Raw genomic sequence first — 16647 nt, forward strand, 5'->3', positions numbered from 1 at the left:
GTGTGCTGTACAGCAAGCATACCTTAACATGGCCCCTGCAAAGATCAACATGAGACGCATTCCAGACAGATACTCAGCCCCGAGCAGAGGACATCGGTTTCAGTATTCATAACAATCACCTTGCTGCAGTGATGAGACACAGGAAGCCAGTCAAGTCTCAACAAACTAGATCCTAAAACAAATACCTGTGTCAGGTAAACAAACTGTTGACACCATCTTTCACACACCTTATCCAGTAATGTGATACTGCACAGACAATCATTTCCAAACTACGATCCAGTGACGGAAATGTGTTTCGTGAACTTATTACTTTGCCATAAACACAACATTTAAAAGCTCTACAGGTTATAAAACTCAAACGGTTCACTTTAGATTGAACTAAAACTCCTCTCTGAATGAGGAAGTTATTCACCTGCTTTTGTAGAACGCCCTCAGCTTTTTTTTTTAATGAATGCCAGTTTCCTTCTAGGCTTTAAAGAACAGGTGGCTGAAAACATGTTTTCCTAAGAGGAGACGGATCACAAGCCATAAACATGTCATGTCTCTGCTGAGCATCATCTGGATGCTGTCCAACAGCCCGCACGAGACAAAGCGACCCACAGACGCGATGGCAGTCTTGAACCTGTACCCCAAACCACTTAAAACTGTATTGTTTAAGGAGGTGATTTATCTTCCATCACTTTCTCCAGGGGGAACTACATGAGAGCAGTAACTCATGACACATTCGGGTTAATTCATGTCCGCTGCATTGGTGCATAGTCATCTCCTCAGCTTACCGCGTTGATTATTCTACCTCTTCCCTCTTTATTAATCCCTATAATGCTGTTACATGCTTCACGTTTCTCAGAGGTAAGTAAACAGTGGTCATCCAGTTAGTATAGAGTTTATTTACAGTAACACAATAAAAGATCCAGAGACACAAGCTGTGTGAAAATGACAAAGGACAACAGATACAAATATAGAAATATAGTAAAATATAGATATAACAGATTCTCCTTCACCTAAAATGTTTACATATTACTGACACCCCAGATGCTTGCATGCAGTATTTCTGCCTTTGTTTGTTTGTTGAGATGTTACCATCAGAATGACAATAAAGATGATTACACTGAGAAATCCTTACAACAATCTGACTAAATGTTTACACAGATTCATTATGATCATGATTCAAATCCTAGTTACTCGTCAACCAGCCACAACACAACATGGATTCACATTTTCTTTAAAAAGGCTCTAATATTTTGAAATGTCAGACTGAGGCATGAACAAAAGCTAACTTCCTGTTTTGGGTGTTGGACGGACTGTTTTCACAGCAAACATTTTCTCTCATTGCAGCAGGAGAAGATAGCATTGATGATCCCATCCATCAAGGTGCGACAGTAAACCAAGAGCACGACTGAACGGGATGATTGTTTATGCTGTCAGCTACACTCGCTTGCCTAAAACAAAATGTCCGCTGTGAGAAAGGTCACTTTGACACAACCTGCTAACAGCAATCAAAGCTCAGGTTTCAGCCTGTGGCAAGCGTGGGATTTCAAGCTACATTTACATTGCCGGTGAATATACGTTTTTATTTTGAAGTAATTTCTGGCGGTGGTAATTTCCGCGAAAAGTCCATGTAGGAAGCGCTGACCATCTTACACGTATTCTCTTGATGTGGAGACCGACTTCACGGGTATGAACTTGGGCGTGTAGCGGGGGTGCTCCTGTTTGGGCGGGCAGTTCCAACACATCAGCCCGCCTCCAATGAGCAGCAGTGCGCTGGCCGCCCAGCCGATGTACAGCGCCGCCCCCAGCTCGTACCGCTGGGCATCGATCAGCAGCGGGTTGTAGAAGTTGGTGACGATGCTGTTGGCGGACCAGGAGACCGGAATGAGACAGAGCAGACCCGAGACGATGAAAAAGACGCCAGCCAGGATGCAGGCCTTCGACTTGGATCGCTCGTCCTCGATGCAGTTGGTGCATTTCCCGCCGGCGATGGACAAGATCACCCCGACGACCCCCGTCAGGATGGAGACGATGACCATGGCGCGGGCGGCCTGCAGGTCCCGGGGCAGCACCAGCATTGAGTCGTACATCTTGCACTGCATCTGGCCCGTGCTCTGCACCACGCAGTTCATCCACATGCCCTGCCAGATGGTCAGCGCCGTGATGATGTTGGCCCCGATGAAAGCGGTGACCTTCCACATGGGCAGGGCGCACACCACGATGACCATGAACCAGCCGACCAAGGCCATCGATATGCCGATGATCTGAATCCCCTGAGAAACCATTATGCCTGGCTTTGTTCCTCGCTCTTTAAAAGGTCCAAGAAGAGAGACGGGTGGGACGAGGCAAGCTCGTATTTATAGGTTGTTGTCTGAGAAGAAGAGGACACAGGCATGAGGGTATGTGATACCACAGTCCTCAGCTCCTATTGGCTAAGAAGAGTTTACATACAAACAGAGAACCGGTGACCTTTAGTAGCGCTGACCTGCCTGAATACAAAGCTTCAAGGGCAGACAAAAGAAAGACGTCCTCATCCACAAACCCTTTATTCTCTAATTGACAAAGATTTCAAAGTATAAAGTTTAGCCATGATCACATACAGTTAAGGAATACTGACAAACGAGGCTTCTTCTAATTTCACACATTCACAACAGTTTAATTACAGTAACACAACACATGAGTAACCAACACACTTGTTCCAAGAAATGGAGTCTGTACAGTAAATGTTGTATACACCCAACATGTTCAAGAGGAAAACTGGATCCAACCTCTGTGTTATGGATTCACGTTTGTTCTATGTTTAAGAAATGTGCAGGTGCAAGTATTGTTACCCGTGTGTTTACACATGATCATATGTGTGAAACTGCTGGATGTGTTATTATTATTTTTTTACAGCAAGGGGCAGTGTTGGACTGGTAATGACTCAGACATTAGACACAAGTTTCCTGTAAAAAAAAAAAAGAAAAAGTCAAACTGCATCTCATAATTCATGAGGACAGTACAAGAAGTCTGATCTGATTAATGTTGATGATGTCTAATACAGGGTTGTCCTAAATTAGAGTGTATACAAAATCATGCTTTGTACATGAGTATGTTGTATTATAAAGTTGTCTCAATCAGGTTTAGTTGTTTTTTTACACATTTAGTTGTTTTGTCTACTTACACTACAGAAAGGGTAGTGAATTAGGGTTTTTATTTTACTCTGTACTTAAGATGTATTTTAGGGACAACGTGATAATATGTCAAATTTTTGGATTACCTTTTTGAATTTCACAGTTTTTAGTCACTATACCAGAGTGCGGCGTCATTTTGAAGCCTCCGTTTTACCTTTTGATTGAGCCGTTATAATGTTAAAAAAATGTAAAACAACAAAACAAAGCACGATCAAATTTTTGTTGGTAAAAAACAATCTTTATTTACAGTTTCAGACAGTCACATATGATACACATTTTGAAATAAAATGAAAATGGCAATCCAATATATATAAAGATGCATACACGTTTTTCACTCCCACTGATTAAGCATGCATCACTCAGTCCACATGGTTTGGGCGGGGTGCACATATCCTCTTGGCACTGATGAGACAAACCTTGAAGTGCTGTAAGTCAACATGAACACATCAAACTAAACTGAGCACAATAACATCCCTGTGAAATTCAAATGCAACATGAATCCATTTCATGGACCGCAAAGCATTTGACTCAAGTCTTTTTTTTCTCTCCCCAGTCTCTTTGGCTCTTACTCCCTCAGACAAAGTCCTTGGGCGCGTTTGGACGGGCGGCAGAGTACTTGGCACCGTAGTTATCCTTGGGAGGGCAGTTGGCACAGAGGAGCGCACCACCCAGGATGAGGATGGCTGAGGCCCCCCAGCCGATGAAGAGCGCAGCTCCGAGCTCCTTCTTCAGAGAGCTCCCCAGCATCGGGTTGTAGAAGTCCCTAATGATGGTATTTGCCGTCCAGCACACAGGGATGAGGCACATAATGCCGGTGAGGATGAAGAGCACACCGGACGCTATGCCGATCTTGGCTTTGGACGCCTCATCTTCCACACAGTTGGTGCACTTGCCCCCCGCGAGGGAGAGGAGGATGGCTACGACGCCGAGCATGATGGCGATGATGGTGAGGGCGCGGGCGGCCTGGAGGTCCGTGGAGAGGTTCAGCATTGAATCGTAGACCTTGCACTGCATCTGGCCTGTGCTCTGGACCACGCAGTTCATCCAGATGCCCTCCCAGGTGGTCTGAGCAGTGACGATGCTACTGCCGATGAATGCCGTCACCTTCCACATGGGGAGGGCGCAGACGACGATCGTCCCGATCCAGCCGATAATGCACAGGGCGGTGCCCAGGATCTGAAAGCCGGCAGACACCATGTCGCCTCAGGTAGCTTCTTGCTAAGTGGTCCCAAACAAAAGAAAGGAAAAATGGTACAAATGTGTCTCTGGAAGTCAGTGAAGTCTTGCTCGAGAGATCTCCAAGAGTAAATGTCTGGGTGAGGTCGGAGTGGGTCTTTTATATGCTTAAGTCGGGAGGGGCTTCAAACACAAACACACACATCGTTGAATGGAGCTGTGACGTGACAACTGCACCCCTCCCCCCCCCATGGGCATGTGTCATCATGTTCGTCTCAGTCGGATAATCATTGCAGGTGGAACACAAGACTGTGACTCACACGTATTGAGATCGGTTTAGTAGGAATCAGCCACACTCACAAAGACACCATCAGGTTGCTTTTTCTTTCACGTTTTCTGTTATGTACTGTGGTAACAGTGACTGTAAATACTACTTTCCCCGTTAAAGACTTTGCACTTTTGAGTTCCAAGTAGTCCCCAAATGTTTCCTAGATCTACAAATGTTACTTTTCGAGAGCAGGTGTTTGAGAACTTAAGACACAGCAAAGATGTTCTCAGACTTTCTGGATTTTCATCAAACATTTGACCCTCTGATGTCAGTACTCTTGTTTAAGTGAAGTTGTACCCGTCCTTTGTGTATTCCACCTTTTGTCTCAAACTGATTGGAATACACAAACGACCTCAGTCGCCCAATCGCACACACTGAAATTTGCACAAGTGAAAATGTATGTTAGAATAAGTATGCAACAGCATAAAACTTTATTTATTATTTCTTAGTCTTATGATTAAATATTTGGTATACAGCATTTAAGTCCGCTGTTGTGAATATGACTAGATTAGTCTCTACTGCAGCTATTTTATTACCGCTGAACATCACAGAAACGCAGCATATTGTACATTTTTGTCCATAATAAATAAGTGACTTTGCTTAACTACGAACTACAAAATGCAGCTGGTCGGCTAAATGCTCCGATCATCCTCTTATTTATTTAATCAGTCCTAATACCCCAAAAAACACATTTATTGTAGAAATGTATAAGAATCAAGTACATGTTGGATCCTACACTGATTTAAACAGGCTCACTCGCACAGATGAATAACAGAAGAGCATCGTTGGCCCATGAGAATACTTTGGTAATGAGTAGAAAACAAAGACATAAACATAATAATTATTCCATTAAAAATGGAAAACAAAACAATTGTCCACGGTACGTGATATGAGCATGTGCAGTGGGTGAAAAAACCAAGAGAATAAAGCCGACCTTGCAGTGATGTCAGTCCTTAAAGGCTGAAGGGTCGCAAGCCTCCTCACGTCGGTGCGCTCTGCAGTCCCGGGGTCCCACTTGATTTATCGACAGCTTTGCCCCACCAGTGAGAGGATATCAGGAGGCAGATGTTTGGGGGGAAACGGCAGACACTACGCCAAGTGATTCCTGTTGACACACTGTTGCAAACGGAGGGAACGGTGAGAGGGGGCAAAGAGAGGTAGAGAGTGGAGAGAGAATCAGATTGTTTCAGAAATGAATGGAGGCAGTGTTTTAAGGGCCAAAACTGCCGTTAGGACCATAATGCCTCTACTTTATCCGAGGTAGGGTCATCAAAGCTACTCGGGGCCTGGCTATGGAGATTGGGTTCCACACACAAGGAGGCAGGGAGGAATTTCCACAATTAGGAATCTGAGGAGAGATGGTTTCGGGGTGAGATTATAGTCTCATGTCTTTGAAACATTCGCACATCGTCAACATGCAGCAACTTCAGCACACCTATAAAGCACTGCATCCGCTGAGGAATTAAAAGTATTTTCAAATCAGACTGATAGTAAAATAAACTCATTCCAAATGCAGCTGCTTATGCAAAGTTAAGGGCGTGGATACGTGTTTGGTGCCAGAAAACTAATGAAAAAAGCGCTTGAGTTCCTCCATCGAGGCAACTTTGCGCAGTGCAAAGTCTGCAGCAGCGGGCGAAAAGACTCCAGCAGCCATGGGAAAATGCCAGAGGGAGCCAGAGTGACAAGTGTCAGCAGGTCGTTCAGCGGGGAACGGCTGGCTTTGCCGTTCACTCAGCTTTTCCATCCCTTCAGTCAAAACTGGCTGGGTCAGTATGAAACGTCAGCCTGCAGTTCAAACAAGTGCTCAGGTGTCTTTATTCGGCTATTTAGCTTTTCTACACTACAGCCATGTTTGTTTGGATGGAATGTTCTCTGTAATTTCTGCCACAGATCCCATCTGATGTTTGTCTGAATGAGAGTGTCAGATAAATGTGTGCAAGTCAGATATGGGCTAATATGAGCCACACACACAAGCCAAAACGGATGCCGTGCAAGTCAGACAGACTGTGGGTTTGTATTCTGACCGTAGGAGACTCCCAGTTCCTCATTTGGCCGCTTCTGTTATTTCAGCCATCCAGTGGTACAGTCTACAAAGGGCAGTTATGGCAAAATGGAGGGAAACAAAAGTCAGATGAATAGACACTTTAAAACAGAGCTTTGTTTTTGGTGAATCTTGTCGCGTGTTCTTCTGTCTGAAGTCACTGGCAGATTGGCTGGACATTTAAAAGTGGACATTCTCTTGTATTTGTTGTTTGGAGTTAACTGAATACTGTTATCTATGAGTTGAACTAGCCATCTTTGATATTTTGGGTCGGATAACAGAGAAACTTGTTTAGTGTGGTGGATTCTTTGTGAAAAAGGGATAAACTGGCAATACTGCTGACAGAGTCAAATCTAAAGAGACTTTTATATATTAAACCAATACCCAAAAAAATCATAAACTTATTAAAGTAAAGATGATGTTGGTGGTGTAAATACAACACAGCTAAATCCCAAGTGAATATATGTGCATATTTAGAGTTGATAGTACATGCTAAGATGTGGTATTGTAAGCCGTACAGTATTTGAAGGTCATTGTAGTTACACCGTACCAAACATCAAACACGATGAGGGGATTTAGTAGTATTTTGTGATGTAATGAAAGTTGTCCCTGGTTTCATTGTTTGGGTAAAAAAAAAAAAAGGACGTAGTTTCATGTGTCAGAGCAGGAAGAATATGTGTATGTGTGTGTGTGTGTGTGTGTGTGTGTGTGTGTGTGTGTGTGTGTCTGTGGGGGTGGACCGTGTCCGTATTTGGCGTGTGATGTCATCACGGTGAGCCCCGAGGCCATTGTTGTCCAGGTACCAGTCACAGTTTCACTGGGTTTCTGAAGCACGGTGAGTGTGGTTGTGGGATCCTCAGTGACTCATGCGGGTCTGGGCATGACACGTGATCACATGACCGAAACACGAGCTTGAAGTCTTCAAGAGACGGCTGAAGAGACGAGAGAGATGTTGACGGAAATAAAATATCCATTCCAGACTGTGAAAATACTCCACTATGATCAAAAGTCCTGCATTCAAAACCTTATTCAAAGTGTCCAAAGTAAAAGTATTCATTGATCTGTAAAATGTTCCCCGTCAGTCTTTTACTATTATATGTGATGTTTGGGGATTAATATTACTGCTGGATTCATGTGTATTTGTCCTTCAGTCCATCACAAACATTCCACATCAACACATCTGGAGATACAAGGTTTTCACTGGACAGGAAGAGGATGAAAAACTGTAATGTGTAAAGCAACGGAAGCTGTCAGGACCAAGTTATGTTGGTGACATAGGACTCGTGCTGCAGATCGCATCTGATGTTTGTCTGAACGAGAGTGTGAAAGTCAGGTCGTGTAAATGTAACGTGGGCTAATAAAAGCCACAGGCGACAGCTGCCGTGCAGGTCTACTATACATTCTAGGGAATGACTGAAGGTTTGTATTTTGGTCTGGGGAACCGTTCAGTTCCTCCTTTGTATTCACCGTCAGAGACGGGGATTATTAACTTTTTAACGAAACACAGGAACAACTTTTGCTTCCTTACTTTTGTATTAATTCACTTCCGAATACATGTTCTTTCAAGTCTGGGGTCAATCATGTGTACTGTGATGATGTAAAGATGAAATAAATGCAATAACCGACTGTGAATGTAGACAGAATTAGTCTCAAAGAATAATCTGATGGTAGTTAGTGTAAAGGAAAGCTCCCTGTGAAGCAACAGCAACCTACAGTAGACAGCGGTGCCTCGTGGAAACCGGTCGGACTCGCTCCCGTTCCCATGACAGGTGAATGTTCAGCAGGTTGCTCTGTGGGAGTGACTACCTGTATATTTCCAAGTAGCTGCACCTGCAAAGAAAAGACAATATGTTGAACTAAACTAAATAATGGCCATGTTTGGTGCGGATAAAGCATGGTTAATCAGAGGTAATGTCTATGTTTACCTACTGCACGGATCTGTTGCATCCAGCAAACAACACACAGCTTCATACGCAAATCAAGAAACCTGAAACCTCAGAATAGGATTCAAAAGTCTAATCTTAGTGAAATGAGGATTGCAAAAGTCAGGACAAGACCAAACTGTGCGTCACATTGAGTGAGATATTGTTTGGCCAGCCTGCTTTTTAAAACTAGTCATTGATTGTCCGCAGCAACACATACACTTCTTGCCTCAGACTGAATTTGAGTTGCTAAAGTTCCAAGTCATTTCTTGAATGTTACAGAGTAACTACACACCACTTGCTCGTCATGTGAAGTATTTGTACATGTTGCATAATGGTGACTTGCTGTTTAGTGTCAGTTCTGTTTTATTGCTTATGCCGGGGTATTTGCATCCTTGTGTATTTAGACACAATGTGGGAAACTTGTAACCAGGGTGTTGAGCAGGTGTGAGAATGCGTGCTTACTTAACTGATGCTGCACGGAGATTAAAAAACACAGCTCTGTCTCACCCTCCACCGAGTGGCTTCCTGGATGCATCAGCCAATCACGTCTGCTGTTATGAATCGAGCTGTAACTGGTTTCATCCGTCTTTATCTGGGGATCTACACGGTTGCACGCTGTTCCGAACGTTGGCCGTTAGGGAGTTTCAAGAATGAAACGTTTGTGTCTCTTGGAAGCTCTGGCGTTGAACACTCCTTGCACAGAGACGGATGCAAATTAGAACCAGATGATACAAAAACAAACTTAGTTGAGGGAAAAACAATACAATTTGATCAGGCATCAGAAAGCTGTCTTTAAAATACAATAAAAATCACACCCTTTAACCAGAAACTATTTATGAAGCACTTTTCAAAACCCAAGTTACAAAGTGCTCAACGCAAGGCAACTAATGAAAGTCTCCAAATTATAAAATCATGAGGTAAAAACGGATTAAAAACAATTCCAGTAAAGCTAATTAAAATGAAAAAGAAATAGAAACAGACATAAGAGAATTCAAAATCAGGATAAGCTCCCAGATAGAGTATGATGAAGATTTAAAGACCTACATTTTGTAAACACAAAAACTTTTTAATAAAGATCTGCTAATCCGAAATAGATCCACTATCCACAGTTTAGATCCTACTGAAGGGTGTGTTCTGCAAAACCAGTCAAACATAGTTAATACAACACAGAGAATGCAACAGTGGCTCCTCTGCCTGTTAAAACATAAACTTACTGTATAATGCACATGTACAGTTACAGTCTCCAAAGTCTGTCCCGGGATCATATGCGTCCTTTCTGACCCCCCTCTTTCATCTGAGCAAACGTTTTAACCTCCCTCTTTTACTTTTTCAGGATTTCTCTAAACTAGTTCTCGGTCTTGCTCTATTTTTCTCTTGGTTATACCTGACATGGAATAGTTATTAAAGGGTGTTAATGGGCATGCACGTACGTGCTGTACTGAACATATGTAAACATGAAGTGTGACTTGTAATCTATAGGGGACGTTAAGTCTTTAAAGTCCCACTGAAACAAAACTTTCTCATAGACTTCTATACAATCTAACTTCTTGTTACAACCAGAGGAGTCGCCCCCTGCTGGTCAGTAGAGAGAATGCAGGTTTTAAGACACTTCCACATCGGCTTCACTCGGTAGAACCAGACGTTGCCGCCTGATTACAGGAGGGATTCAAATCGCATTTGATTGGGCCAATAAATAGTGGGCGGGCTTAGAAGGTAGTGCCATACAGAGCTACAGACTGTGGCTCCACACACACACACACACACGCTGCCTTGATTGAGTTTTTTTTGCATATATTGTTAATTAAGTGCACAATTTTGACCAGGGATGTGATATAAAAGGGGAAAAAAAAAAGAAGACCTTTTTGCATTTCCTCTCAACTTTAAGATCACCAGTTAGGAAAATTAAGTTTTTAAAAGTTTTTTTTTTTCTCTGAACCAATCGAAAATATTCAAAGCTGATAGATGAAATCCGGAAACGTGTTCTAGAAAAAGCTTATTCTTCCTACTGTTGCACAACAATGCAAAATCCCTTTGCTAGTAACAATGGTACGGATGCAAAGATTCCTGTCAGGTGTGCGTGTGTTTGTGTGTGTGTGTGCGTGTGTGTGTGTGTGTGTGTGTGCATGCGTGTCTGTGGAGGGGGTTAACCACAAGATAAGAGAGATAATCATGACCGTTGACCCCAGGTGACCTCTGTTAATTATGGGAAAGCCTGTAATGACATAGAGCTCGACTGTCAACCGACCTCAACGACCCCGCTGTCTGTTGAACAACAAGAGACTCTGATGTCCCACCTGTTCAGGTATTCTTTCATTCATTTGGTGTTCAGCAAATGGGACAAAAAGGGTAATGCTGACTCATAAAAATACATCACAGCGTTTGTTAAGGCCAAAAATACAAATTTATTTATTTTCGAAGGAGCTGGATATTTCTGGGCCTTTTTAACCTCACTTTGATTGTTTTGCTTTAGATTTTCAGGTGAGCATTTCCAGCTCAGGATATAACAGTAATTAAAATTAAACAAGATGCAAAATCACAGTAGTTTACTTTTTTTTTTGCATTGACTTGCACAGAAAGTTGTGTTTTGGCCTAAACCTAAATATACTCTATTCTCTGAGGTTCCCCCCAAAAAGACCATATAAGGGAGGATTAGCTACACAGACCCACCATTGAGCTGCGGGGATGTATTTATGGTTTGATATTTGCAATCTTATGTCCCATGGAGATTCAAAAGAGTATCATCTGCTTCATGTTCGGTAATAAGACTTTCGGGCTGATATTCACAGTGTATTTTATTATATTTAACCATGTATCCTTCATTTTAAAACACCTCGAACATGCCCACTGACAATGAGGCCTGTTAACTTAAACCCAGTCTGTGTTTTTTTCTCCCAGGAGGGATTATGTATCTAACCAGCCAAAAACAGGGCCCGTCATTGTTGCATTTTTTTTTTTTTTTTTAACAGGGATCTCATTCAGATAGTGATTCAGCAATGTTCCTCAAGGTTGTCCCATGTCATATACACAGATACTCACATTTAAAAGACTTTAGTGAATGCTGCTACAAGCATCTTTATATAGTATAGTATAATCAGAACTGACTAAATGGTTGCCGTTAGCAATTCTTCTGTAAATGTGGTTAAAAACAACATCATCCTCCGGAATCCATAATATATTATGCTTTACTGGTGTCAAGTCTCTACAAGTACTTATTAAATATATTTTCGGAAAGAATACTGATGGTTTTCCCATTTGACAACAATTCCAGTTGAAAAAATGTGAAATTATTCCCATTTGCAAGTGCAGTTTGAAGGTAAACACGATGCCACCTTAAGCTGACTCCACCTTCAGTTGTCTAAGCTGTATAAAGAAGGTAGAATCTGTTTCTCCCTCTCACTAAAAAAGTCTTGTAGGACGTTGAGCCAAGAGATCCGATATCGCCTTCATCTCTGGAGGTTTGAGCCTGCGGACACAGAGGGGCCTTCTATCCCACAGAGCCCTGGAAAAAGAGTCTTGTTCAGCTCCTTCTTCATCCCCAGCTCCGACTATGTACTCCGCAGGCTTGGAGATCCTCGGGATGATCCTGGCCGTGGCCGGCTGGCTGGGGGTGATGGTGGCCTGCGGCCTGCCCATGTGGCGGGTGGCTGCCTACATCGGTCAGAACATCGTCATCTCCCAGGTGATCTGGGAAGGCTTGTGGATGAACTGCTCAGTGCAGAGCACGGGCCAGATGCACTGCAGGGTGCACGACTCCATGCTGGGGCTGCCGGTGGACCTGCAAGCAGCTCGCGCTCTGGTCATCGTCTCCATGGTGCTGTGCATCGTGGGCATCGGACTGTCGGTGGCCGGCGGCAAGTGCACCAACTGCAGCCGCGACGTGAGCAGCAAGCCGCGGCTTGTGGTGACCGCTGGAGTGACCTTCGTGGTGGCCGGACTGCTGCTGCTGGTGGCCGTGTCCTGGACGGCGCACGCCATCGTCCTGGGCTTCTACGACCCGCTGCTGCAGGAGACGGGGAAGAGGGAGTTTGGGAACGCTCTGTACTTTGGATGGGCTTCCTCCTGCCTCCTCATACTCGGGGGAGCCCTGCTCTGTTGCTCCTGCCCACCCACGCCGGCCACGGCACCGAGCGGTGGCGGCTCCAGGCCCCCCCGGGCGGACTACTCTGCGGTCAAGATCATGTCAGTGAACGGATACCCCAGAAGAGACTATGTATGAACATGTGACATGTGGGCGCGGATGAAGATGCGGTGACCGGCGTTGCAGCAAATGTGTGCACAGCAGGCGGATGTTTGACGGCATAGAAGTTAATGCAGCATCGTGGGCTTGGACATTAAGTATGACATTAAGTTTGAATCACTGATGCATGTTTCATGGTGTGTTTCTGTAATGGTGGGCATCTTATATTGCTTTTAATACATTATTTTACCTGTAAGTTTTTTACTTTTTTTCCAAAAAACATTAAGATGGTGTCTTATCTTAAACAAATACAATGTCTATGCAATTTACTTCTGATTAAAGAAAGTTTTATACAAGGTTACAAACAAAAGAACAAAGCTTTTTGAAGAATGTGATCATTTTCAAGTCTTCCTGGTGAAAACAAACTTTGTAACTCATGCCTCAGAGTAAGAAATTGACTGTTAAATTAACATTAGTAACATGACAACTCTGCCTGCATGAGTTCTTTAGTATGCACAAACAGGGCCAGATGCCAGCTGTAGAGTTCAGCAGAGTCTGACCGATAAGAGGTTGCACGCCAAAATTAGGTATTTTCTTTCAATGCAAATGGAGGAAAAGCAACAATGGTTGGCTTGTTTCAGAGGAGCACCTTATGCTTCCGTTCCATTGTAGCCCGTCCGCCATTTGCGAGAGCGAAACCGAGTCGGAGATAAAAGTCTCCTTCTGCAAGGGTGTGTAACCTGCACTGTAATTGAGCCACAAAGACCCTATTGATTAGATGCCTTCCAACTGTTTACTTTAGTCCCCAGGTGGGATTCACTGTATTAAAAGTGCCTCGAAACTCTCAAAGAGTCAACAGAAATCTTGAAGAACATAGAAATAAATGACAAAACAAAAGAAGTTACTGATTGAAAAGTCACTTTGGGATTTGTTGAAGACAAACACATTTAGGGTCACCTCAAATCCAACCAAAAGGAGAAAACCTACTTTTGAGACATCTCAAAGTCTTGTTCAGCTCCTTTCAACTGTTTTAGAACATACTACCATTTAAAGCAGATATACAAGCTTGCATGGCAATTCAGCACTCCTGATTTATACACAAGCAATAAAAGAACAAGAAAGAAAAGATAAATGTTGAAATGTCTTGCTTTCTTAACTTGCTTTGTCTTGAGCAATGAGGTTAATGATCTAAGAAGATAGGCTTCTAAATACTACTTCTAAAGACCACAGACCCTGTGTGCTACTGAGCCCAGTCATGTGTTACGGGAAAGTGCAACGGCCCGGTCAGAAGTTTAGACAAGCTGGAATATCTCCCACCAGCCCCCACTTCCTATGAGTTCCACTGAAAAACAACCACAAATATGATCTTGTTGGCGAGAAGCTGACATCAGATGTACAAGTAAGGCGTGCATAGATATGAGCACATCACATTATGACAAAGACAGAGACTGTAAGGAATGTTTGATCCCTGCCGGCCCATGTTTCCTTCTTGACCTCAAGTAACCATCAGACACTTCTGAAATAATGTAGGGATTTTGCACAATCATCAAATGCATGCTGTGTTCAACAGCAAAGTAATACCTTTTAGTAGTCACCACATCACACTGCTAGAGCAGCATTTATTTTCAGTTTCTTTCTTTTTTGCACGATGAGGGGTCCTGGTCAGACTCCTGAGGGTCTGAGTGTGCATGGAGGAGGGTAGTTTTCGGTGGCAGGTGCAAAAGTTAAATGGAGGTTGAATCCCATGATGCACATCACACACACACACACCCTTGTGCAAACGCACACAGACAATTGTCTGGCCCACTTTCTAGAATCATCTCTAGAAAAAACAAATGTCTCTGTCCTGAATTAAATACATCTGCTGTCCATAAATGATGTTCCTGTGTGCCTTCCACATGCAGATGCTGTATGTTTCGAGGGCTTTTTGCAGTTCCTGCACTTGGTCTCCGTTATTAACTTCCCACGATAACCTAAGGCAGCTGGGGAAAGTTGTTTTTAACATCTCGTAGCAGCACTCACTCCCAACGGTGTTACGCAATATTTTATCATGTTGTGGTTTTCAGATGAAATTATTTTAAGATCTGTTTTAGGTAGAGAGGAATTACATCATCTAGAGTCTTATGAAATCAGTTTGTTTTCCTATTTTTCCCGGACACTCGCAATTGGAAAAAACAATAATTCAGTTTTTATCTTAAGCTGCTAAATGATGATGGTTACAGTAAATGGAAACACACAGAGCTTCCACAGCACTTGGGATGATGGTTTTATCAAATTCATTGGAAGCATACAGAGGCTCCCACCGGACAGTTACACTCTTCAGATAACCTGAGTACTCCCACTGGTTTCCAAATAACTAACCTGATCCATTTAAACCCTTTCTACCCACATCCAGCATGTCTCTCTATGGTCCACAACACCTTTGTACAACATGCGCTGTTAATAACACAAACCATAAAATGATGCAATATTTGTTGACAGGAATCAATTTAGAATTCTTAACGCACTCATTTGTCAGAGAGGAGTAGAATGAGAAAAGCAACCGGAGTTGATAATATTGACTTCCACTTTCAATCATTCATCCTCCGTTCTTTACCGTGTCTGTTATCCTTTAACTGCTCCACATGAGATACAGGCCCTCTGTTTACTCTCCCCTCACCCAAATGTGGGGGAGAGCTACTGGGGAGAGGAAGGTGAATGATTAAGCTGACGCCGTTCACATACCAAGGCTAGTTTTTTTTGTACATTCAAATAAGGTGGGACAGAAGACGATTTGATTTGAACTGGCCTATAACCAAATGACTCCACCCTCTGCGCTAAAGAAGTCTGCTGCTTATATGAGCAATCAGCGCTCCTGAGAATACTCATTCAATCTACTCCTGACGACCTCTGAGCACTTTAACTCACACAGAGTTCAGACATGCCGTCAGTGGGACTGGAGATACTTGGAGTGCTTCTGGCTGTCCTGGGATGGATCTCGGCCATTGCGTCCTGCGCCTTGCCCATGTGGAGAGTGTCGGCCTTCATTGGGGTGAACATCGTCACGGCGCAGACCACCTGGGAAGGCATCTGGATGAACTGCGTGGTCCAGAGCACGGGTCAGATGCAGTGTAAAATCCACGACTCCATGTTGGCTCTAACCGCAGATCTCCAGGCCGCTCGCGCCCTCACCATCATCTCCATCTTGGTGGGCATCGTGGGAGTAATGGTGGCCATGATGGGGGCGAAATGCACCAACTGTGTGGACGACGAGTCGGCCAAGGCTCGCGTGATGATAGCCGCCGGGGTGTCATTCATCCTGGCTTCCGTGACCCAGATGATTCCCGTGTCGTGGTCCGCCCATACCATCATCATGGAGTTCTACAGTCCGATCATACCCGAGGCACAGAAGAGGGAGATCGGTGGGGCTCTGTACCTGGGCTGGGCTGCAGCCGCATTTCTGCTCATTGGAGGGGGCATTCTCTGCTCCAGTTGCCCCCAGCAACCCGAGAAAAGGTATGGGCCCCCATCAAAGATGATGTACTCCCAACAAACTAGGTCGCTCGCCCCAAGTGGCTACGATAGGAGAGACTATGTCTGAGCTCGCACCTGCTGTTTTCTCACACCGCAGCCATCGTGGAAAAGACTTCTCAGAGAGAGCTGGAGAGGACGGTCGTTTTTCTTACAGCATAATGTTTCTTTTGAGATGGAGAAAACTCCGATATTCATGCCACCATATAATGTTTGCTCTTTAGAACGGAGCCCACACCAGACTGGTTTTCCTGTGTTAAATATTTTGTGTGTGACTTTGAGGCTGCTGGAAGCACTGAACTCTATGTTAGTGATGTGGTATGCCCTGT

General features: G+C 43.8%; 4 protein-coding genes across 6 annotated transcripts; 2 read left to right on the forward strand and 2 right to left on the reverse strand.

Annotated features, from left to right (window-relative positions):
* Positions 1–871: 871 nt before the first annotated feature.
* On the reverse strand, positions 872–9214 carry LOC116392298 (claudin-4-like). 3 transcript variants are annotated; one of them, XM_031863619.1, is made up of 5 exons: positions 9139–9214; positions 8420–8536; positions 6690–7638; positions 5600–5781; positions 872–2359 (listed from the first exon to the last, which is right to left on the reverse strand). In XM_031863619.1, the coding sequence occupies exon 5, from the start codon at positions 2271–2273 to the stop codon at positions 1638–1640; it is 636 nt and encodes a 211-aa protein (XP_031719479.1). In that variant the 5' UTR covers positions 2274–2359; positions 5600–5781; positions 6690–7638; positions 8420–8536; positions 9139–9214; the 3' UTR covers positions 872–1637. The 3 variants fall into 3 exon arrangements, with proteins under 3 accessions (XP_031719479.1, XP_031719478.1, XP_031719477.1); XM_031863618.1 differs by having other exon boundaries at positions 5600–6013; XM_031863617.1 differs by lacking the exon at positions 9139–9214 and adding an exon at positions 8632–8719 and having other exon boundaries at positions 5600–7638.
* On the reverse strand, positions 3388–4479 carry LOC116392299 (claudin-4-like). The gene has a single exon (XM_031863620.1). It carries the CDS (start codon positions 4356–4358, stop codon positions 3735–3737), a length of 624 nt encoding a protein of 207 aa, XP_031719480.1. The 5' UTR covers positions 4359–4479; the 3' UTR covers positions 3388–3734.
* A 2964-nt stretch (positions 9215–12178) lies between the features above and the next one.
* LOC116392285 (claudin-4) lies at positions 12179–12847 on the forward strand. Its single transcript, XM_031863602.1, has one exon. The coding sequence runs from the start codon at positions 12179–12181 to the stop codon at positions 12845–12847; it is 669 nt and encodes a 222-aa protein (XP_031719462.1).
* A 2853-nt stretch (positions 12848–15700) lies between these two features.
* Positions 15701–16574, forward strand: LOC116392273 (claudin-4-like). Its single transcript, XM_031863584.1, has one exon. The coding sequence runs from the start codon at positions 15729–15731 to the stop codon at positions 16386–16388; it is 660 nt and encodes a 219-aa protein (XP_031719444.1). The 5' UTR covers positions 15701–15728; the 3' UTR covers positions 16389–16574.
* The last annotated feature ends 73 nt before the right edge of the window (positions 16575–16647 follow it).

The sequence above is a fragment of the Anarrhichthys ocellatus genome, unplaced genomic scaffold (genome assembly GCF_004355925.1).
Source record: "Anarrhichthys ocellatus isolate YVR2014 unplaced genomic scaffold, GSC_Weel_1.0 scaffold29, whole genome shotgun sequence".
In the NCBI taxonomy this organism is placed as follows: domain Eukaryota; kingdom Metazoa; phylum Chordata; class Actinopteri; order Perciformes; family Anarhichadidae; genus Anarrhichthys; species Anarrhichthys ocellatus.

Excerpts from the sequence above, each read along its gene's own strand:
- LOC116392298 (XM_031863619.1), bottom strand. The coding sequence starts at position 2,273 with ATGGTTTCTCAGGGGATTCAGATCATCGGCATATCGATGGCCTTGGTC.
- LOC116392273 (XM_031863584.1), top strand. The coding sequence starts at position 15,729 with ATGCCGTCAGTGGGACTGGAGATACTTGGAGTGCTTCTGGCTGTCCTG.
- LOC116392299 (XM_031863620.1), bottom strand. The coding sequence starts at position 4,358 with ATGGTGTCTGCCGGCTTTCAGATCCTGGGCACCGCCCTGTGCATTATC.
- LOC116392285 (XM_031863602.1), top strand. The coding sequence starts at position 12,179 with ATGTACTCCGCAGGCTTGGAGATCCTCGGGATGATCCTGGCCGTGGCC.